We start from the raw sequence: 22,279 nt of genomic DNA on the forward strand, positions 1-22,279 counted from the left end.
TTGCCGGTAGTGTGGAGGCGGGACTGAGTGTGTGCGTGGGGATGCGCCGTGAGGTGAGTTTGTTGTCTCTGCTTGGGGGCTCTCCGTGGTGTGTTCTTCGCCTTGACGGCAGCCGCCCGCCTTTGCTCTCTGTCGGGAGCGACAACAACACCTTCTTGGTGCGAACACAGGCGCCGAATACAGTGATGGAGGTTGGTGTCCCGCCAGCTGCAGCGACGGCGGGGTGTGTTCACATCGGCGATGGAGGTTGGAGGACTGGCGCTGCAGTGGCCTCCGCGACTGTTCAAGGTAGTGCGTCGCGCGGCAAAAACAATGAGCTCGTCATGGGCGACGTTTTTCAGGCAGACGCTCCGGTTGAACTCGTGCTAGCGCGCTTCCCTCATGTTTTTCTTTTCACGGCGCAGCATTGCAACATTGTTTCCCTCCTTGAGGATGGGTCAGGAACCGGCGTCACGTGGAAGAGTCAGCGTATACCACTGCAGGGTGTCCGCTACGGCGCTCTGCGTGGCCAGGGTATGTCCGTATGTGTGGCAAGCGATCGCACGGTATGGATGCTGCAGATCAGCCCACTGCGTGCGCAGCTGGCCGAGATGGTGGCAGGCGGCAACAGCGAAGGCGCATTTCAGCTCGTGGCGCACCACCGTCGGCGCGCCTCAGGCACTGCGCGCAACGTGGCAGCCGCCATCGACACCGATGATGCGCTTCGTTCTCTTGAGGCAGAGCTGCACCGCATGGCCGGCTTTGTCGCCCTTCACCGCGGCGAAGTTGCCAAGGCAATCCGCTACCTGCGAGGCTATGTAGACCCACGGGAGGTACTTCTGACGCTGTCGGCATGCACTCCCCCGACGGCCAATAGAGCGACTACCGACCCGGGCGCCGGGGCCGCCATTCCCCAAGGTGCAGGTCTCGACGTGTATGTCCTGGACCACGTCGTCAGCATCTCTTCTGTGGACAAGTATTGTGAGCTTTTACGGCAAGGCACCGTCTCTCCCTGTGTCAAGGCTTCTTCAGCGGAAGGCACAGCGGTGACCCCTCTTCCCTCGTATTGGGACGGCTGGCAGGGTCCCTGCGTCTACAACAGCTTTGCAGGCGATGTCGCTGAAGCGTGGCGCGCAGCTTTTGCCACATCGTCATCGTTGTTGTCATCGACGGGTTCGGTCGAGGACTTCGTGGCGAGGTGCTTCGACCTCCTAAAAAAGGAGGTCCGTACGTGGTTCGCTGAAGAGCTTTTCGACCCCTCAAGCAGTGGCAGTGTCGTTTCTAGTGGACCCGTATCACTGGAAGCTGGTCCTCGGACCTGCACCCAGCTCGAGGGACTGGAGTGCAGTGGTGCGCCACGGCCAACCGCACCAGCCACGCTGTCGTCAACGGCCCTAGCGGCTCAGCGCCGCGCTATGGAGTACGCTTCCCTCGTACTGGCATGGGAGGCCCGGGACTACCGCACGGCGTACCGAGTCGTCGCCTCGCTCAGTCAAGCGGTGCTTGTCCAGGATTGTGCCGACATGCTCAAACATCGTCGTGAGTACCGCTTGCTAGCATTGCTGCAGTTCAGGGCAGGTTTCGGCGAGGCCTGTTGCTCCACGCTTAGAAATGCTGTGAGCCTCTCCGCCGTTCTACGGCAGCGTCACGGCCATGCGGCGGTTCAGACGGCACCTGTTTCGTCTCAGATGGGTCACTGGCGTCGGTGCATGGCGACGCAGATATCCAACGGAGAAGGCAGCGCCGTTTCGGCACCGCAGCCACCAACATGTGGCTCTGGGCTGCTGATGCTGCCATCCCCCACGGAGGTGGCGCGCGTGGCTTACACTCTTTTCAACATTGAAAGTCCCTTTGGTTTTGCAAGTGATGCTGTTGCCACCGAAGCATTATTAGAAGGGGTTGCTTCCTACTACGCAGCGCACCACTTCACTTGTCCTAATGCGGGTACTGCTGCCGCGACTGCAGGTCACAGTGAGACCAACTTTTGTGAGCTGCGCTTTTCGAGGTGCAACGGACAAACATCACACCTCTTTGCCTTCCCACACGCGGGCCCCGTTTTATTGCCACCGGAGGCGCCGGCACCGCTGCCGCAAGACACCGCCGTGGAATGCCACACTGGAGCGGCTAGTGAACTGAGGGTTACTGGATCAGGTCGCAGCCCTGTCCGCGTCATGCCATCCGCCCTGACATCTTTCTTTTATCTCGTGGAGAAGCTCGACGTCGTCGGTGTGAGGCATCTCCTAAGCCACCAGCCGCGCTTAGCTCAACTGAGGGATGAGGAGGGTAGCACTGCATTGCACATCGCTTTTTCGCAGCTCTCTCTTATCTGTCTGCCCCGCACGTGTGCTGGTCATGCCCCTTCGTCACAGGCGCTGGCAACTGCGCAAATGCCGGCGCTGCAGCTCCTGTGCGCATTGAACGGGCTTCTCGTGCACTTTGGCTGCCCTGTCGGCGCGCTGAATGTTTATGGCTGGAGTTGTCTGGACGTGGCGGCCGTCGCATGCGCCGGCAATACAACCGCGTTCGATGTAGTCACCGCAGCACTGATGGCCTCCGTAGAGGTGCACGCGGTGGTGTGAGACCCACATCGACCACGGTAGGGACTCGTCTATGCGCGTACGTGTGTGCGCGCGCGCCCACTGTACCGACAAATCAGAGTGGTTTGCGGGTTGTCGCGTTCTCTCGTTTGCTGTGAAGCGAAGCCGAACCACCCCCACCCACAAGCTCGCCTTCTCTTTCCATGCGTTCTGGTACGATCAAAGTGACACTGCAGCGATGGGCCTGGGGCCACTGCAAACCACTCCTGCTGGTCTCTTGGGGGGGATCCATGCGCGTTTTTTTTTTGTTCTCAGCATCAACCTCGCTGCTCATTTTCGTCTCTAGCGTGTTGTTTCTTTTTTGCATCTGGATGCTCTTGTTTCCTCTGCCGCATCGCTAACGGCGTGCTCCGCTCACCCCACCCGGGGATCCCCCGTCTTCTCGGTCTTTTATATACGCAGGTGAAGAAAGCACTCGGCATGCACGCAGGCACGACCGTAGCACCGCTACACAAAATTTGTCTTGGTGCGGTGGCTCGTATTCGCGTCAGGTTTCTCTTCACCACCACCACTCTCCCTCTCTTCCTCCTCCTCGACCCTCCCACCACCACCCCCGCTTGTCTTGTGGCTCCCGGGTTTGCTTAGGTTAACTGAGCGATATACGCAAAGCACATATAGGCATAACGTTTTTATTATTATTATTATTTTTATAGATTGCAAAGAAAAAAGGAAAAATAAAACAAGAGGTCTGCGATTGTTCCCTAGTCGACTCATAAGTGCGCACCCCTGGCAATACTCCTTCCCGCCACATATATATATATATATTTCTATTGGCCGTGTCTGCTCAAAGATGCCGCCGAAGCACCAGCGCGAGGCACCTGTGGTAGTGCCAAAGGAGGATGAAGAGGAGGACATGATGGAGGTGGGAGACACATTGGACTTCCAGAAGTACCTCGACCCCAACTTCTCGAAGAATTTCATGGAAAGCCTGCCCGAGAAGATTCGCCAGCGAGCGCAGGTACTCTCCGTGTATGACAAGGACCTTACGGAGGAGTTGAAGGCTTTCAAGGCGGAGGAAACAAAGATTCTGCGTCGTTACGATGCCCTTTTTGCGCCGCTCCTGCAACGCCGCAGGGAGATCGTCACGGGCACTGTCGTCTCCGAGGAGGAGGTGATGAAGGGCATGCCGGAAGACCACGCTGGCGTGGTTTCTGTGGCGGTGGACGACGGAGATGAGGTTGCCAAGGCCGCCGATGCGTCCGGCCTGCCCCAGTTCTGGCTGCGTGTCCTGCGCCATCACGCCGTGATCAGCAGCACAATCGAGCCGCACGACGAGGACGTTCTGAAGCACCTCATCGATATCCAGTCATGTGTAGCGGAGGGGGAGTACGGTAGCTTCCAGGTGGTTTTTACCTTCTCGCCAAATGCGTTTTTCGAGGAGGAGACCATCACCGCCAAGGTAACCATCAAGGACGGTGAGTCGGAGCTGACTGTATCTCCCATCACATGGAAGCCAGGAAAGAACGTGATGGTGGACACCGTCACTAAAAAGCAGCGGGCGAAGCGCACAGGCCAAATTCGCACTGTTTCACGCGAAGTGCCCAGGCCGTCGTTTTTCTGGCTGTTCAAGAAGAAGGACGAACAGGAGGGCGAGGACGACGAGGTATCCGAGGACGGCGACGACGAGGAGCAGCGCACGCGCATACTCGAAGTGTTGCACACCTGCATTGTGCCCAACGCCGTGCGGTACTACACAGGTGAGGCTCCCGACGGCCTCAGCGACGTCGATGAGGAAGAGGAGGAGGAGGAAGAGGAAGAGGAAGAGGAGGAGATCATTCCGCGTGGTCGTGGCGGCGGCGGCCGTGGTGTCAAGCGTGGCGGCCGTGGTGGCCGTGGCTTCTGAGCTGTCTTGGATAGCTTCAAGAGAAGAAGGAGGGTGGATTCCCTGTGCTAGGGCGAGCGGGGAGGGGGAGGGGAGTGGGTGGGTGGGTGGGTGGGGAAGGAGCGGTGCACTCGAGTGTACCGCCGTACATATCGTATGCGTAGATGTGTAGTGTCTGCGTCATGCCACTTTGTCCTCCCTTATTTCGCGACCAGGCGTGTGTGTTTGAACCTCTGAGCCGCAGAGAACGTCCAGAGGAATGTCCTCAGCTAACCCAGGAACGGAAACAGCAGCGGTGGGTGGAGTCGAGAGTTGATGCGGCTACCTACATGCGAAGATTTGGGGTAGGGGGTGGGGTGATTACTTAATGCAAAGTTGTTAATTAAAGAGAGAGTGTGTGTTTAATAATTATCGATACTTCTGTGTGTGTGTCTGTGTGTGTGTGTGTGTAAGTGTCGAACTGTGTCTAGATACATTACCTCCCTCTCCCCTCTCCCTCTCCATTTGTTTCTTTCAGCGCCACGATGCAGCACTTGCTGCTTTCCACCCGTCTTCCCCCCTCCCTCCCCCGCTTCCCTCAGCTTGCCCCACCCCACCCCCACCCCGCCCCGCCAGGACGCTCGTGCACAGGCACACCCACACGTTTGCATACCTTCATGCCATTGATGCAAGGGACACGGGGAGGAAGGGAGACTTTATATTCCCTAATCACCACCGCTCTCTATATAGCTCCCGTCTCTTCTCTCTTGTCTCACACCTTTCTGTGACTTGGATTGTCCTCCTCTTTATATATATGTGTGTGTGTGTGTGTGTCTCGTCTTTTTTCCCCCCTGTAAGGTGACACCGTTAACCAAATAAGCAAACAGCACACACACACACACAAAAAAAAAAATGAAAATGAAAGATTGGGGCTGCACGGTGCTCCTTCCACTCGAAGAAGAGGAGGGGGAAAGTTTTTTTTTTGTTGTTGAACGGCCTCCTCCCCGTATGTGGGAGCCTCAGATGCGTTTGACCCGAGTCGCACTCGCATATTCGTTTCTACGCGAGTGTGTCACCAATTCCCCCCCCCCCCCCCCAACGGCGCGTCTGGCATGGGAGGCAGGCACTCTTCCTGCCCTGTCGCATCGTCATTGGAGGTGCCTCCTGCTCACGTTTCCTTCTTGTTCAGGGCCTCTAATTCACGCCCCGCTCTTACTCTTTCTCACCTTCTGACCTCATCACCTCCACCCTCTCCCCCTCCCTCCCCCTCCCCCTCCCTCCCTCCCTCTCCCCCTCCCCCTCCCCTCCCTCCCCCACTACCACGATCACCGTATTTAATGCTCGCCGTTTTTACTGCTACGCCTCTCTGTTGTTTTGCACCTCCGGTCTCGCAGCGCTCATTCTGTTTCGTTGCTGTGTTTTTTTTTTTTGACTGCGCAAGAGGGGACCGCAGCAGGTGTGTGTGTGTGTGTGCGTGTGTGCGCATAGACCCCCCCCCCTCTCTCCTCACATACACTTACACTCGCCCCCCAACGGGTTGGCGTTGGGTGGAGAGGGGAGTGAAAAATTACCAAGAGAGGGAAGAGGGGAAGAAGGGGAGGCTGTGCCGGTCCTGTGCCAAGCCGTTGTTTTTATTAGGGTTGCTAACTCCCTTTTACCTCCCCCACCCCTCCCCTTCCTTCAATCCACGCCACGCGCTCTACTTCTCAATCCACAGAAGCACACCGATACACATAGAGAGAATCAACAAACAAGCGCAGAGGCGAGCGCCTACATCTTTTTTTTTCGCTGTTCTTTCTGCTTCTTGACTGTCATATATATCATTAGATCTTTCAAGCACGCTCCGCTGCTGCACTTCAATTTAGGTGACAAGTAGAGAGAGATCGTCCTCGAAGTCTGCCTGTGTGCGCGTGTGTCGGGGTGTGTCGGGTTACTTTTTGTTTTATCGACATCCGTAGCGTGAGTAAGTGCGCTTCGAGAGGGGTACACACGCACGCCCAGAAAGAGAGAAGGTAGGCGACGTGTTTGCGTAGCGATGTCCTCTCCGACGCTGGTGTACCCGTCCAGTAGCGAGTTCAATGTTCTCGTGCAGCGCTTCAAATTGCTGAACATCGTTCAACGGGTAGCCCACCGAGACGTGAGCGAGATGTTGGACACGATTGGCTTCGAGGGACTTTCTCGCAACGGCACTCTCTCGCGGTGGGGGTGTTGCGGACCGTCAGCTGATGATGGCGATGATGTCATGCCGCCGACAGTTTCTCGCCGGGGAGGCGCGCCGAACTGCCGAGTAGTCGGGGACAGAGCTCGAACTTCAAGCTCGGCCAGGCGGCTTTCACCTATTGTGAGTGGGCATGCAGTCGCCCCGGCTCGTATGCAGTTTAGACCACCCTCCACCGGGTTTGAGGCCCGTATTGCAGCAGCGCGGTTTAACAAGGACACGGAGGGAGTTGGCAGCGGTGCTGATGCAACCCGTCGTTTGCACGCATCTATCCGGCAAAACACCGGGGACGAAGTTCCTAGAGCAGCGCCAGCGACGGCGCGACGACAGCACGGCCTCCGTCGGGCCAGTCACGGTGTACACCGCAGCCCTTCTGAGCGCGAGTCGTTTTTCTCTCGACTGGCGCAACCACGTCAGCGACCCTCCGCGTTTGTGGAGGAGGATTTCCTTTATGACGACGAGACGTTACAACCGGCGCACAACCGCCGCGGTGAAGCTGTGCAGTCTCACGCATCTCCGCTTACAAAGTACGATGGACAAGACAGGTGCGGCGCTGATGCTTACGGATGCCGTGGGGGTGGGGTACGTACCTCTTCTGCGCATGCAGTACAACACCGAGACCTTCCCCACGATGCGTATGTCTACCACAAGAAAGACTTACGTGCCCACTACTATCCACCCCCACAGCACCCCACTCCCACTCAGCAGGGGGCGCTGTTCTGTCCAAATGAGGCGTTCTATGGAGAGGAGAACACCGGTGAGCTCAGCGACTACGAACGTAGACGTCGCCGCTCTACCTGCCGGCCACATCCAGAGCGCGAGGTCTTTAGCGATGTCGACCCACACAGCGTCGGCTTTACACCACCCCAGCAGCACGGCCAATGGCCCCCCGCGTTGTCACCCTCGCTGGAAGTCGACTCACAGCGGGTGCGCAACGTACAAGTTCCACTGCTGAAGGACAGACCTGCATCTACGGAGGACTACCAGAGCGGGGCTCAGCGCGTTGGGGAGAAAATCGAACTCTCGCCCCTCACTACCACCGTGGACATCGCTGCGTTTCCTCCCAAGACCCCCACGAGTGCGGTGGTGGTGCCCGAATGTGGGGCCAGCGGTTCAGCACCCCACACTGCCTTCGCTGTGCCTCCACTGCACCTCCCTCTCTCTGGCACCGGCGGCGGTGACGCCTGCGAGGCAGTAACCGTTGGCGACGGAGTAGGCAGCCCTGCTGAGCAGATTGTGCGCAGAGATAGTGTAACTCTAAAGGACACTGGGAGCAACAGTCTGAGCGTGTCAGCCTCACACTTCCCCAAATCTCCACGTCTCGGTCGCGGCCTGGCACCCAAGGCAAAACCAAAGGGCGCTGTAGATAGCGCGCCCGTTCCGCTTGAGGCGGTGAGGCAGGCGGCGGCGCATGTGTCGCGTACCGGCTTTATCCCCCCAAACCGCACCGGTTCCAGCTCTCATGACAGGCAAGCGCCCCTCTTGCCCCATCTAACGCGGTGCGCCTCCAGTGCGTATGTTGTGCCGACTTCGCTTGGCTATAGCGAATTTGGCGTTGGCCCATCGCCTAGGCCGCACACCGTCTCGGTACCGCTCGCAACAGTCGACGGTGTACGCGATGGTACTGGAAGTCATTTGCCGAGGGACGATGCATCACTGTTACCGTTACACACAGATGCATCTCTGTTGGCACCACTGCAGTGTCCTGACAGTGCTGCATCTGCTGCCCCGCGAACGGGTGACCGTGTCCATTCCGCTACGAATAAATCACTGGAGGAACTTTCAGTTGCGATTGACCACATGCTGCTTGATCATCAGCAGTTATTGCGTCAAGTGTACAAGGGCACCGAGGCCCCGGGTGGCGGAATGGGGAGTCAACCAGCCCGCTCCGCAGCGAAGGCGTTGTCCTCGAAAAAGATCGGTGGGGTTTCAGGCGGCAACGTCGCAAATTCAAACGGCTCCTCGCTCGAGGGGGACCTGGTGGACCTTGATGTCGAGGCTGCGTATGCAGCACCCTACGCCGACGGCGTTGACGCGACCATTGAGGTGGACCTTGGCAGCGACGGCGACGGAGAACCGTCCCTGGAGACGATGAGTGGCGAGGTCGAAGATGAGATGCTTCTCTACACGAAATTGCAGCACCGCCTAGCGAGGCTGGACGCGAACATGGTCCGACTTGGACTCGAGAGTGCAGATAGCCAGGGTAAAGAGGTCGGCGACGGTTCTGTGTCTGGTGACGCTGATGAGGAGTCGAAAGTTGGAGGAGAAACACCTGTGGAGCAGACCGGGAATTTGAGGGCCGCTGCTTCGGTGCAGACTGCACGTCGCCGGCGTGGCCGCGGCGAGGTGCCAGAGGCGATTGTCCAGCGACTGTGTGCGTACCGCATGAACCATTTCCAGTACATCGCCTATAACGAACGCCTGTGGAACACCAGTTCTGTTTCACAGTTTGTGTTTGCTCAGCGGCTGACGGCGGCGCTGATGGAAGAATGCTGGGGGGAGGTGATGGCGGAGGTCGGCGTCATAATGGACGAGTATGTCGACGGCTTGGCGGAGCACGAGTTGCAGTAGAGAAAGGGGTGGGTAGTGTGCGTGTTTGTTCCGCCAATACACATTAGAAGACCCTCGCGCGCCAAGACTGCGCTTCACACATGAAGAGCGTCAAGTGCAAGTAAACAGAATGGAAGCGGTTTCGAGTGAGGCGGCGTCCTCTTTCCCATCTCCTTTTTTTAAATGGCTCTGTATTCTTGCACTTTGACCCTTACCCCCCTCCTCCCCCCCCCAACTATTGGGGGGTCACACTCACGCTGACTGTGTGTGTGTTCAGTTTAAATGAAAGAGAGGAGTCTGGCATATGCGTCCATTTGCTGCCAAGCACACTTTTTTTTTTGCCGTTTGGGTCTTGTCGACTTGCTTCAGGCTTTCAGAGGAGAAGAGCGAAGAGGAAAACGAGGCACTAGAGGCAAATGAACATCTCCCCCCCACCCGCGCCGAAGTCTGTGGTGATGTTCACATCACTCTCTGCGATGCAATCCTGATGCATTCATTTGTAGTGGATCGCCAGCCCCCCCCCATTCTTCCACTGCTACGTGTGGTTACACTTTCCAGTGTGGTTGGCACCCGCTGGCCGACCCACCTCACCCTCTCTCTGTAGTGTGTATTGTAGAGGGTTTTTAGGGGTAAGGACATGCTCCTGGCTCACTCGAACCGTGTCGTCTCTTGTCTGTGTGTTCGTGTGCTAGTAGATGCATGTCCCTTCAGATTCCCTGTTCGTCCCCTCATCCTCCCCCCCCTCCCCTTCCCCTCCCTCATCCCCGCCATTGGTTGTCCAGGTCTTTCGCTCGTCCGATCCCCAGCTCTCGGGTGTAACAGTACGTAATGCGAGCGCGCCTTTCGACAGTTCTCGATAAGCTGATAACACCTGTTACTTCGTCTTTTTCCTGCAACTCCCGCCCTACCACTGCACCGCACCACTACCACACACACACACATGTATTGAGCTCGCGTGAGCGGTGTGTGTTTCCCAGATGCCAGCAGCGGCCCTGACTCGAAACCCCGCCGCCAGTTCCATTGAGGCAACTGTCACTGAAGCGGCCGTATCCGAGGCAGACGCTGATGTGGAGGTTGTAGTGTGCCTCGTGAATAGGTTTGTCATTAGTACTGTCCAGTTTCTTAACCGCTTTTCCGACGAGTGTGAGTCGCGGCTTGTGCACACCGCAGAGGCCTTGCAGCAGTTGGAGCTACAGACGCAGCTTTTAGAGCACCTGCTTCTTTCCAGCGGTGCTGCGGACCCGGATGTGGACGAGGAAGAAGAAGAGTGCGGCACGCACTCCTCCGACCCCGAAAGCAGTGTCTCGTGCATGGAAGATGGAAATGGCGGTGCTGTTTATAGGGACGGCCGTTCCAAAGCTCCCGAGGCGCATGACCGTCGCGGGCGTCGCGGTCACGTTCGTGGCGCCATCCACAGGAGCGGCGATGCTGTGAGCGCGCCGGGTCTGCCAGCGCCGCCGCTGATCAATGAACGCAACAGTGGGCCGCGACCACCGCCCGGAAGCTACCGCAAGGATTTTCCGCCACCACCGCCTGGTGTAGCACGTGCGGCTGCCAAGGCAAAGGAGGCTGAGGCGGCACGTGCCGCCACCCTGGCAATCGTCGGCGCCCCGGTGCCGATGCCGCGGCTTGCAGCTGATGCCCCGACCCCACCCCCGCCGCTGGAATTGCGACCTGGGAGGTTGCAGATGCGCAACCATCCGAGACTGCGTGGCTACTTTGAGTTGTTAGCACTTCGTGTACCGGTGGCATTGGTGAAGGCCAAGATGCAAGTGGACGGTTTCCAGGGTGAGTGGCTCGATACCCCCGATCTGCCGGCACCAAGCGCACTGTCAGCGGCGGTGCGCGCCTTCATCGATGAGCCAGATTGATCATGATACGGGTGCGGCATTCGCCTCGTGAAATCACAAATTTTCTCACTAGGCGGTTTACCGTGCTCAAAGGGGGAGGGAGGGGGGGGGCGCTTTGGTGGTCTCCCTCCTTCCCTCCCCTGCCCCCCTTTTTTCTTCCACTGGGCACAATTCTCTCTACGTGTGCGCCCCGAGGCTTTCCAGGTTGAGTTGTGGATGCGTGTGTCTGGACTGCCTCGCCTTGCCTCCACCACCCCATTTTTTTCTTCACGAGGGAGAGGGGTGCAGATATTTCGATTATATTAGTCTTATCGCTTCCGACCGTAAAGGTCCGATGGCGCGGCTTCGGTTGTCGTTGCTACTTGCATCGGCGGGCCCTCCGCTTCGTCTGACCGTTTCCTCGGAGACTGTCACGATGTCGACGTAGTATAGTTGCTCAGCGACGATGTGTGCGCGTCCTCCTTCATCTCTATTTTTCGCCTCTCCTCTCTCTCTCTGTTGGATGTCGTAGTGCTGTGGGCTTTGCGTGCGTGCGTCGAATTGTATGCACGACGGACCAGCCAGTTGCGTTGACTTCTTTGGGCAGCAACGAAGCACCACTGTAACAAGGTGGAGTGGGGAAAGTTTTTCCCTTCCTTCCTCTCTGTTTCTACTATACACACCCAGGGGATAAGCATAGTGCACTACAGGCATGTCGTCCTCGCCTGATCAGAGCGGCGGCAGTGGTGGGGAGGGGACTCGAGGCAGCGGCTTTGTGCACCTCAACACCCCAGCCAGCATCCAGTATACAGTGGGGCAGACCCTCTCGCTTTCCGCACTTCGTCAGCGCAAGTCCCGCGTGGAATGCGTTGTGTTGCCCCAGTGGATGTCTCTGTGGCGCGAGGCTTTCCAGGCTTACTCAAAGGAGGAGGGCTACAACAGCTTCGCCACTGATGTCGAAGATGAGCGCTCTGGCAATGGCCCGATTCTGCCACCATCGGCCCCCCAGCGTCTTGGTCCGGTGCGCCGTCGCGCCGGCAAGGCGCTCTCCGCTACGGATGCCTTTTTCTGTACTTCAACTTCGCCCGTGTCGCTTTGCACCTCCGCCTCTTCAGCGCACGGAGGCGCGAGCTCGTGTCCAGTCGAGGATGGCGGGACTGCCACCACGAGAACCACCGATGCTGCCAACTCGTCGGGGACGCTCGGTGCTGGTTGTCTCACGGCCGCGCCTGACGTGTGCGCCATTGATGGACGAGCAGCGAGTGCCACAAAGCAGCAGCAGGACGGCATCGCGATCATCAGTCATCACAAGATTACGGGACACCAGGAGTTTGTTTACCCCGATCACGACGGCGTGCTCTCGGCCGGTGTGGTGCCGCAGATCGTCGTTACACCTGAGGAACAGGCGGAGGAGGAGGCGGCGAGGGCCTTCTACATCTCACCTCTCGCCATGTCGGAGGAGGAGTTGGCTGCCTTCGAGGAACTGCAGGCGCTGTGGAAGAGTCGCGCACGCAGCCACTCTTTCCTCGGAGCGCAGCACCGGCAAGCTGCCAAAGGTGCTGTGGATCCGTCAACCACCACGGACCTGCTGGCAACCAATAACGGAAGGCCGTCAAAGATGATGAGGCGCGAGGGCGTGGCGGGTGGCGCTTCCCTGGCCTCCGGCCGAGGCAGCGAGCTGGAACCGCACGCCTACGACGAGGCCGGGACGATTGTGGAAGAGGAGTCAACATTGGACCAGGAGCTGGCGGAGGCGCTGCGCATGGCGGATGATCTCCTGCGCTTCGCGTAGGTACGTTACCTGGACGATGGAAAGCGGCAGGGGGGGGTTTGAGGGGTGTGGTACCCTGATTTTTTTTTCGTACAAAAAAAATATATATTATATTTTTTCCCTCTCATTTTTTTGTATATCTGTCGTAGGGTGGGAGGTGGGGCTGTTCTGGCCAGAGAGGGGGTCCGCAGGGTGGGAGGGAAATGGATCCCCCTACTCCTCCCCCCTCCCCCCTCCTCGTGTGGAGCGTAAATAATTTCCGCAGCTGGCGGGCGCCCCCCCCCCCCTCCTCTCCCCCCCCTTCATCAAACCCCGCTTTCAAAGAGGAAATCACCCGCCAAAAACAACAAAAAAACATAAATAGGATACACAAGTTTCCATGGCGAGGTTGTGTATGGATGCGGATGGCATCCTCGACGAGATTACCGAAAAACGATTAGGTCGTATCCGGTGCCCAGGCGGTTTCGAATACGAGGCCATGAAACTCAATAGTGCCGTGGAGAAGGCGTCGAGGGCCAAACGCTCACGTCTGGCCAAAATATGTGGAATGCCAGTGCGATCTAGTGGGTCTCTCTCTGACTTCTTCACTTCATCTTGTGTTCCCTCTCGTACGGTGTTACCATCCTAATCATGACGAACCCCTTCCACACCCCCAACCTGCGCGCACCACCCCGCCACCCGCCCTCTCCTCCCCCTCCTCCACTTTGACGCTCACACACGCCGTTTCAAACAGCATTGCAAGTGGAATGGCGTTGCCTTATCACACTCTTGTTTAGTTTCGTTTTTTTATTCTTCTTTTCACTCGTATTTTCTGACACGCCCTCCCTCCCCCCCACACACAATTGGTGCGTCTGGTGGAACTTTTCGAGTGCACGTACACGCGAACCTGCACTTACCGCGACTTCTGGGCACATTGACACAAGCGGACTCCGTTCTTTTTTGTCGTCCCTGCCCATAGAAGCCCCCACTGAGTCTCCCCCTTTTTCTCCCCCTCCGTCTGTGTTGTTAATCGCTGGCGTTGTTGTGTCTTGACGTCAGGCCGCGCGCTCCCTGTACAGCGTTTCTCTCTCTCCCTCTCGCACACGCAGACTCTACCTCCTTTTTCTAAGCTCACGCGTCTATCCCTCTGCCACGATGCTTCGTTTTTGCTCTCTTTGGCACGCTGGCGCCCTCATCCCGCGGTATGAGCGGGCCGCAAGGGTAGCAGCACCTATCGCTGGCATGACCACACCCGTCACAGGGGTTGGCACTTTTGCTGCACTGCAGTTCCAACAGCATCGCGCTTACGCCACTGGCACACGCTCCACCGCGCGTGAGCGGCGTCACTACACGCAGCCCTTGCGCGCTCCCCGGTACGGCATCAGCACTGTCGTTGGTCGTCAGAGAAACGACATCAGCGCATCCACTGCTTCTGGGATGTCGTCTAATGGCTCTCTATCGCCCATGGCGGAGGACATTGCCACTGGACTTGGTCAGAAGACCGACGCTACACACCCCAGTACCAGGACGCGCGAGATGACAAGGTACCGGTTGCTCAAGTCGAAGTTAGTCCACTTCATTGCTTCCCACGGTCGGCCGGTTCGTTACAACGACGCTGGGGTGCCCATTGAGGGGTCGCTGCTGCTCCTGCCATGGCGGGAACAGCTTCGGCTGTGCACCGCCCTCCTCGCGGCTTTTTGTATCACGAAGGTTCTCTTCGACGTGGTGCGTTTCGAGCTGCTCTACTACGGTCTATGGAAGCTGAGCTACCGTAACGACGACTCCTTTATGAATCGGTTGCTGTACTACACATCAACCGCGATGCTCGCGGCTGGTCTGCTCCTCAGCTTCAACTTGAACTTTTTCCTCTCGGCATGCCTGGTAAGGCGCCGTGAATTCGCTGCGCACATGGTGTGTAACATTTTTGCCCACGTGATGCCACACCGTACGCTCCAGACCCTGGCGAGCCGGATAGGCATAGTCATTGCATAGCCAAGTTGTGGACAGGCGCCGCCGCCGCCGCCGCCGCCACCACCTCTTCCTCCACCTGCTCCCAAATTAAAGTGCAAACAATTGCTCGCGCAACGGAGAACAGCAACCAAAGAATGACCGCCTTTTGCAGGGTCTATTTTGGTGACTAGAAGGCCGCTTGGGTGAAACGTATGCGTCGTGGGGATAAGCTGCAGCACACCGGGACTCGGCGGGAGTACACGTACGGGGCTTCTGCTAGCCTACCCTTCAGCGTCACACACACACACGCACAGACGCAGGCTAGCAGTTCACGTATGTGGCCTCACCATCATCCTCGACGGAGGGTGGGGTGGCACGCAACCGCCGCTGCCCCATTACCACACCTCCACCAGCCCATTTTTGTTTAATGACAATGAGACATGCCCGTTGTATGTGTGTGTGTGTGTGTGTGTGTGTGTGTTGGTGCTTATACGAACATGTTCCAGTGATTTTTCAAGTGCCTCTCTCTCTGCTATGTCCCCACTTTGATTCCCGCTTCGTGTGTGGGCTTACTTCATGGTCACACTGAGTCGTTTTTTTTCTTCGCTTGCACAAAATAACAGCGACCACAGTGGAATCTGTTGCGGATCCAAGCGGAGGGCGATCCACCGATGTTTTTCGTTGTTCTTCCTCCGTTTCGTTTTCTATCTCCCCTCTGTCCGCCCCCGTCTCTCCGTATTCTCTAACGCATAGGGAAGCTCATCAGATATTTCTTTTTGTGGATTGTTTTTTTGTTTTGATGTGTTGGGTGATACACAGACTGTCTCTCCCCTCCCTTGAGAAGAGAGGGCGGACCTCAGCCGTTTGTATTGGTGGTGGTGGCGATGGTGGTGAGGTGGGGGGCGCGGGGGGGGAGGGGGAGGGGGTGACGTGCGTAGCCAGGTTTTGTGTGTGTGTGTGTGTGTGTGTGTGTGAATACTTCCTCTGTTATGAGCACGGCGAACTCTTCTCACTTGACGCGGACAAAAAAACACGAGCGAAACAGCGGGGGAGGAAGAAGGAAAAAAGTGCGGATTGTGAAGGCATGGAAGAGAGAAGTGTGGGCTGCGCTCACCCATCCCATACCTCTCCTTCATCTCTGGTGGAGTCTTCAATGACTTTGTTGTTTTTTTTTTATGTTTCCGGTGCATTAATATTGTTCGTTCATCAATTAGTTTTAGACGAGCAAGAGAAGAGTATAATCGTGAACGAGGGCGTGCCATTACAGTAAGGAAAGACAGCGGCCTGACAGTACGAGAAACCTGTTCCTCCCCTATATATATATATATGTATATATATATGTGTGTATATATGTGTATATATATGTGTATATATATGTGTGTATATGTGTGTATATATGTGTATATATATATGTGTATATATATATGTGTATATATATGTGTATATATATATGTGTATATATATGTGTGTATATATATATGTGTATATATATATGTGTATATATATGTGTGTGTGTATATGTGTATATATATGTGTATATATATATGTGTGTATATATATATATATATATGTGTGTATATATGTGTATATATAGGGGGAGCAAAAAGTGCGACCGGCTCGCCCCTATACTCCATATCCTCCGGGGTGGGGGAGTGGAGGAGGAGTTTACCCCCTACACATATACACGTGGGGTGGTGATGATCGTTCCGAGTAACTTTTAAAATGCATCTGGAAGGACAAGAAGGAAGAAAAAAAGGAATCCGTGCTGATGCGAACTCAAGAGGAAGACAAATCAATGGAAATGAGGCTGTGGAGAAGGTCAATGAAGAAAAAATAGACGCTCTCAAAAAAAAAAAAACGGCGACGGTCTAAGCGATGATGCCTTGTCGTCCATTCCCGAGTGTGTTTTGCCTGTTGCTTCATTGCCTTCCCCCCTGCCAAGAAAACAAAATTCTCTGTTGTCGCTGTTTCTCGCCTGCCCTCTTGACCTCCACGGTTTCCAGTGGTTGTTCTTTGGATTTCTTTGTACCCCTAACTCCTACGTCTTAACCCCCCCCCCCCTACCTCCCCCACCGTTTTGCTGTCCACATCAAGTGCGTGTGGGTCTCTCTGCAAGGATAACATCCAGGCGCCACTGGGGAGACGAAAAAAAAGTAACATACACGCAGTCGCATCCACACCTCAATAGCAGCAAGCAGGTTCAGGGAGGCTTCTCTGGGCTCGAAAGCTTTGAGGGAGTGTGGGAAAGAATAGAGCGGTGAGGTGCTCCTGTTTCTTCTACGTTTTTCATCGTTTTTTTTTCTATAGGAGCTACTTCCCCTCCTCTTTCCCCTCTTCCCTCTCCCCTCTCCCCTCCCTTGATATTTCCGTACTGTACGGCGGGTGCCCTCCTTTTACTTTTTTTTTTCGATGAATGGGAATAGTCTTCTTTGAAATATAAATATATATTTTCTCTCTTCGTATGTGTGTGCTCTGCGTTCACCTCCCCCCCCTCTCCTCCTCCTCCTCCTCCTATTGTCATCCGCCTCCTTTTTTTCTTGTCTGCTTGCTTGTCAAAAAAAAATCTCATCTGAGAAATAACGCGAACACCAACAAAGGAGATGTGGCGGGCCGCCACCTGTTAGTCTGTATCGTATCTTCATCACGGTATCCACCTTTCTTGTGCCCCTCCCCTCCTCCTCTCTCTTCTTCACCCCCCTTTTTTTTCCGTGGGGAAGGAGGGAGGTCGACAAGGGCTGTATTGTTCGCCGTCTCTCAACCCCCTGAAGGTTTCTTTCTTGCCCTCCCTCAATTTATATATATTTTCATGTCGCCAAGAGTGTAACGCTCTTTGCAAACAGAAGGCAAGAGAGAGAAGGAGGGGAGGGGGACAACGCTAACCCCCTAAAAAATGTGTGTGTGTGGTCAGCCTTCATCCTTCACCCCCCCCTCCCGATGAGGAACATACCGTGACACCTTTCTGTGTTGGGCTTCACCGAGCGCCGGCAGAAGCAGCTGCGCGTGAGCACGCCAAAGGAAAGCGAGGGACAAAGGCCTTGATCGAAAACGAGTCCGCTATTCGGGACTGAACTGCAGTGTTTCCTCTCAATTCCTTGAAGGCAAGGGGGATAGACGAGCAACACAGAGCACATGAGCAGCCAAGAAGACAGCTGTTCTTCATGAGCGCACCTTCCTCACCCTTTTTTTCTGACCAGTCCTTGTGCTGTGTGTGTGTGATCTCGTGCTCACTCGTTTATAACAGCACCAATGATCAAACCAAGCGAGGCTTTTTCGTTATTTTGTCTTTTCGTGACAATCTGTATGCTACCGCGACGTGACCCCCACCTCCCCTCCCCTCCCCCCCCTCCCCTCCCCCCTCTTCAAGCACACCCCTACCACCAGTGTCACCGTCATGGCTGTTTTCCCTCTTATCATGCCCCTTTCTCTCTGGAATTTCTTTTTTCCTTTTTTTCCTTGCATGTCGGGGTGCCCTACAGGCGCCCTCACATCACAGGTATATATTATGCACTTGTACTCTAGATATGTGCACATATCTATAATATGTGCTATACACGCTCTATATATGTACATGTAATGTCGCTAGACTTGTTTTTTTTTTGTGTTTTCTCTCTCCCCCCTCCTCCTCATCCCAATTCGTCTTGGAGAACGGAAAAAAACACACAAAACTCTCGGTTGTCCCCCCCCTCCCAGACTAAAATAAAAAACATATAAAGATGGTTGGACTTGTCTTGGGTTTCGTTTCTCTTTTCGTTTGAGTGGAGGGCTTTACGTACAGTTTGCAATGCGGCTCTCTCTTTCTTTTTCCCCATCTCTCGTGATGCGCTGTACCCCCCTGCCCCCCCCATATGCGAAGCCCACTTATTTCAAAAGGTTTTTTTTGTTTCCCTCCACCTTGATTGGGGAGATGCTGGTGTCCTACCCTCTCTTTCTCTCCCTACCAGATTGCTTTTCCTGCGTGTGACCCTTGTTCCCCCCCCCTCTCCCCAAACCCCCCTTTCTCTTTCTCCACTTTTGTGGTGACGGTCGTCTGGAAGGAGAGGAGGAAGCTCATTTGACATTTCTGATAAACACTGGTGCTCTGTTGTACATGTTGCTTCTTCTAGTTTTTTTTCTTTTAATGCACCTCTCTGCTCTTCAAACTAGTTTACTCGATACGGTACTGATGCTGTCACATCTCGTCATTGCTCTCTTGCTTCCTCCTTCCGTCCTGACTGGTTGTCTTTAGTTGGGGTGTTGTGCCCCCCCCCCCCCCTCCCCCTTCACCGGTGTTCATCTTCGCACAACGGGGGCTCATCAACGTCGTGTGAATCGGGCGGGCTCATGTGTCGGCGCATACTTGGTGTGAATGCGGTGCCGAGACTGGGCGTAGCGGGCAAAGAAGAGGTTCAGATGACAGCGAGGAGGCAAGAGGAGTCGCCTTGGGGCGCACCACCCCGGCACGCAGCCCACGTGTGCAAGGTCTCGAGTGGCTCGGCTCCTTGCCCTAGCAGCCTGCAACGAAGCCCCCACATCTGATCATATCTGCGATGGCTCGCATGCCCGTATGCCACACAATTGGGTGAAACAAGCTCCTTGGCTGCAGGGAACACAGGCAAGGAAACCCGCTTCCAATACGCGGCGGCTTGCCGTTCCCTCTCTGTGGTGTAAGCAGAGTATGCAGATGTATGTGTTGCGCGTTTCTTTGTTATGGAACACACACCCACACACCCACTTTTCTCTCTCTCTCTCTTTGCGCGCCACGCGACTCTCCTTTGGGCCGTGGCTTCGGCCAGTCTTGAGCGGCACTTCAAGGTCACCCCTGTACACGCTCGCAAAGTCACCTTTGCTTCTGCGCTTGAGTCAGCGCTTACGTGTCACCTATATATATATTTCAAGAACTCACCACACATCGACTGTATCGCATGCTCACTCGTCTCAATCTGAGCCGCATAGTCGTGCCCGCAGCGACGCCCTTGCTGCGAGGGTCGCGTCCACTGCCTCCGGTCTCTGGGCATCATCCAATGCACTGGGCACAGCGGCGATGCGCCACCAAGGTCCGTGCCGAGACCAAATCCTCAACCACAGCCGCGGGCGAAGCTGCAGGGGCGAAGGTGTCCTCTCAGCAGGCCGTGTCCCATGGCCCGCAGCGCAAGGATTGGCGCACGCATAAAGACATTGTTTACGTCAAGGGCGTTCCAGCCAAGGGGAGTCTCTTCAAGCTTCCACTGTCCGAGCAGTTTATCATATGTCTTGTGTTCTCCATTGCTGGGCTGGCCTCTGTCTACCTCGTGCGGCCGCAGATTCGGTATCTCTGTCATCACGGCTTTTTTGGTCTCACCGACGAGGCTGGATGGAAAAATGGGCCATGGCTCTACCGCTTCATGTACTTCTTCATCATGTACCCCAGCTACTCTCTCATTCTCTTCGTTGTCGGTTCGATATTCGGGCGTCGCATCTGGTTCTCGTTTATGATCCACAAGATGTGGTCCCGATTCCTGACACGCAGGGCGTCGCGGCGACTAGAACACTTGCTGGACCTGCAGCACTATTGAGTGGGGACTGAAGCGAACAGCCACATGCCCCTTCTGGTCAATGCGAGCTGATTGACATGAGGAGAAGGGCGGAGGGTTGGCTTAGATTGGGGCCACACAACAAAGATTTCTTGTCACCTTTATCGAGTAGTGCATGGGTGGGCATCGCCTCTCAAATCACATTTTTTTTCTCTTATTGCCCCGACTGCGGCCATGTAAGCGTGTAGGCAGTGGTGATGTCTGTGGACGATGCTATCGCGTTAGTTGGACATGCAATTTAAGGGGCTCGTGTGCCTGTGTGCACATTCGTGCGAAGCCAGCGATGAGAGGATTAGATCAATAAGAAGTGCCCCCCTCCCCCCCCCCCCGGTGTTCAGCACACGGATCCCTAAAGGCTAGAGAATAGGGAGGGGGGGGGGAGCGGGGGCGCCCAGACTGTCGACTCGTGTGGTGTTGACTTGTGCCAAAGGTGTGAAGAGTGGGGGCCTTTCACCAAACGATGTGTTCGCTGTATGGAGACAGAGGGTAGGCGTAACGTGCTCATCCCCCTTGTCCGCCCCCCTCCCCTCTTCTACTCATGGTGTGTGTGTGTGTGAAAGCGTGGTCGTATCCCCCGTTGAGCCATCAGGCGCCATGTCGTGTTCTGCGCGCATCGATGGGCGCTCCACACTCGATGCCTGTTTGTTTTTTTGCCAATCTTTCATTGGTCTCTTCTCACTCTTCCGCATCCTCCTCGCATTTCCCGTTGAGCACGCATCCCTTCTGCTGCACATGACAGAGTGCTCTATCCACACACCCTATTTTTAAAAAGCCCCTACGGCTTGCGGGTTTGACTGCATCCCCCCTCTCCCCCCTCAAAAAAAAGGATAATCTTTCCAGGTTTGCCTCCCACACACACACACACACATAGAGGGGAGGACATGGAGGACACCATCAACATATTTGGTCGTGGCACCCCCGCAGGCGAAGCGATTTACCGCTGCTATGTTGCTCCCTCAAAGCCCAGTACGCTTGACCCTCGGTTGGCAGCATTGCTGGCACGGCGACGCCAAGAGCGGGAGGCCGCCGAGGCCGCGCAGATCCACCCTAAACCAATTCCAAAGTCGAAGGCACCTGTGCACCGCCCTCGGGTTGGTTTAGGAAAGCGGCCAACCGAGGAAGACTTGGCGCGCTGGCGGCTGCAGCAGATCCCACATCGCCGCACCAAGACTGCTATAGAGGCGGAGGAGGAGGCACGCAATAGGCTGCCGCAGCCTATCAGCGACCGCTTTACTCGACCCGCCATCACGGACGCCGAGAAGGACAGGCTGGCGGATGTTATGACGTACGGCGCGGAGCTGCCCAAGCCGAAAACGCTCACTGGGGCGCAGCGTGCTCGCCACAACCGTCTCAACCCGCGCGCCGAACTGGAGGATCGGTTCGCGATGCTTCGTGGAACAGCGCAGGAGGTGCAGAGCGAGCTTGCGCGCTTGCGAGGGAGTGAGCTCGCTGTCTGCGCTTCGTCTCCCTCCGCTGGCGGTTGCGCCGAGGGCGTGCCTGAAACTCAATCGCGATTATCCGAGCGCCGCGCACGCGGCAGCGCCAGCAACTCCGCCGCGGTTTCCCCGACTCCACCAGAATCGATATCTTCGCCCGGTGCGGTCGCCACTGGAGACGGGCTTGGTGTCGGCAGCGGCATTGTAGGCCGTCAGGGCGGTAGTGTCAGGAGTAAAATTGAACAATGCCGACGGGAACGAGAGCTACAGAGCCACTTGGGTACCGTGATTGCCGAGATGGAGGCAATAGACCGAAAATTGAACAGACTCACCATATCATCTTAGATGATGACTTTTTTTTTTCGCGGTGCTCTCCTGTTTATTTGTTGATGTACAGCTCAACCGCTTCCTTGGCCATCCCCTCCCTTCCCCCCCCGAAAAAAAAAATTCCCTACTGATCACCACAGCTCTTACCACAGATGCACACGCGCAGCAGTGTCACGTCACGTCACCCCCCCCCTCCCCTTCAGTTATGTTGTGTCCCACTTTCTTGAGAAAGGGCTGACCTCGTCAGTTGGGACTGCCACCTTTTTTCTTTTTGGATGAAATCTGGAGAGGAG

General features: G+C 55.9%; 8 protein-coding genes across 8 annotated transcripts; all 8 read left to right on the plus strand.

Moving 5' to 3' along the window:
• Positions 1 to 185: 185 nt before the first annotated feature.
• On the plus strand, positions 186 to 2,558 carry JKF63_05763 (uncharacterized protein; the record flags this gene model as incomplete). The annotated part of the gene is made up of 1 exon (XM_067901717.1): positions 186 to 2,558. One exon carries the CDS (start codon positions 186 to 188, stop codon positions 2,556 to 2,558), a length of 2,373 nt encoding a protein of 790 aa, XP_067757743.1.
• Positions 2,559 to 3,366: 808 nt separating this feature from the next.
• Positions 3,367 to 4,419, plus strand: JKF63_05764 (uncharacterized protein; the record flags this gene model as incomplete). Its single annotated transcript, XM_067901718.1, has 1 exon — positions 3,367 to 4,419. The coding sequence occupies one exon, from the start codon at positions 3,367 to 3,369 to the stop codon at positions 4,417 to 4,419; it is 1,053 nt and encodes a 350-aa protein (XP_067757744.1).
• Positions 4,420 to 6,412: 1,993 nt separating this feature from the next.
• Positions 6,413 to 9,166, plus strand: JKF63_05765 (uncharacterized protein; the record flags this gene model as incomplete). The annotated part of the gene is made up of 1 exon (XM_067901719.1): positions 6,413 to 9,166. The coding sequence occupies one exon, from the start codon at positions 6,413 to 6,415 to the stop codon at positions 9,164 to 9,166; it is 2,754 nt and encodes a 917-aa protein (XP_067757745.1).
• Positions 9,167 to 10,122: 956 nt separating this feature from the next.
• Positions 10,123 to 11,016, plus strand: JKF63_05766 (uncharacterized protein; the record flags this gene model as incomplete). The annotated part of the gene is made up of 1 exon (XM_067901720.1): positions 10,123 to 11,016. The coding sequence occupies one exon, from the start codon at positions 10,123 to 10,125 to the stop codon at positions 11,014 to 11,016; it is 894 nt and encodes a 297-aa protein (XP_067757746.1).
• A 670-nt stretch (positions 11,017 to 11,686) lies between these two features.
• Positions 11,687 to 12,766, plus strand: JKF63_05767 (uncharacterized protein; the record flags this gene model as incomplete). Its single annotated transcript, XM_067901721.1, has 1 exon — positions 11,687 to 12,766. The coding sequence occupies one exon, from the start codon at positions 11,687 to 11,689 to the stop codon at positions 12,764 to 12,766; it is 1,080 nt and encodes a 359-aa protein (XP_067757747.1).
• A 1,113-nt stretch (positions 12,767 to 13,879) lies between these two features.
• Positions 13,880 to 14,716, plus strand: JKF63_05768 (uncharacterized protein; the record flags this gene model as incomplete). Its single annotated transcript, XM_067901722.1, has 1 exon — positions 13,880 to 14,716. One exon carries the CDS (start codon positions 13,880 to 13,882, stop codon positions 14,714 to 14,716), a length of 837 nt encoding a protein of 278 aa, XP_067757748.1.
• Positions 14,717 to 19,575: 4,859 nt separating this feature from the next.
• On the plus strand, positions 19,576 to 20,205 carry JKF63_05769 (uncharacterized protein; the record flags this gene model as incomplete). The annotated part of the gene is made up of 1 exon (XM_067901723.1): positions 19,576 to 20,205. The coding sequence occupies one exon, from the start codon at positions 19,576 to 19,578 to the stop codon at positions 20,203 to 20,205; it is 630 nt and encodes a 209-aa protein (XP_067757749.1).
• Positions 20,206 to 21,104: 899 nt separating this feature from the next.
• JKF63_05770 (uncharacterized protein) lies at positions 21,105 to 22,004 on the plus strand (the record flags this gene model as incomplete). The annotated part of the gene is made up of 1 exon (XM_067901724.1): positions 21,105 to 22,004. The coding sequence occupies one exon, from the start codon at positions 21,105 to 21,107 to the stop codon at positions 22,002 to 22,004; it is 900 nt and encodes a 299-aa protein (XP_067757750.1).
• Positions 22,005 to 22,279: the final 275 nt, after the last annotated feature.

This window comes from Porcisia hertigi, chromosome 19 (assembly GCF_017918235.1).
Source record: "Porcisia hertigi strain C119 chromosome 19, whole genome shotgun sequence".
Lineage (NCBI taxonomy): Eukaryota > Euglenozoa > Kinetoplastea > Trypanosomatida > Trypanosomatidae > Porcisia > Porcisia hertigi.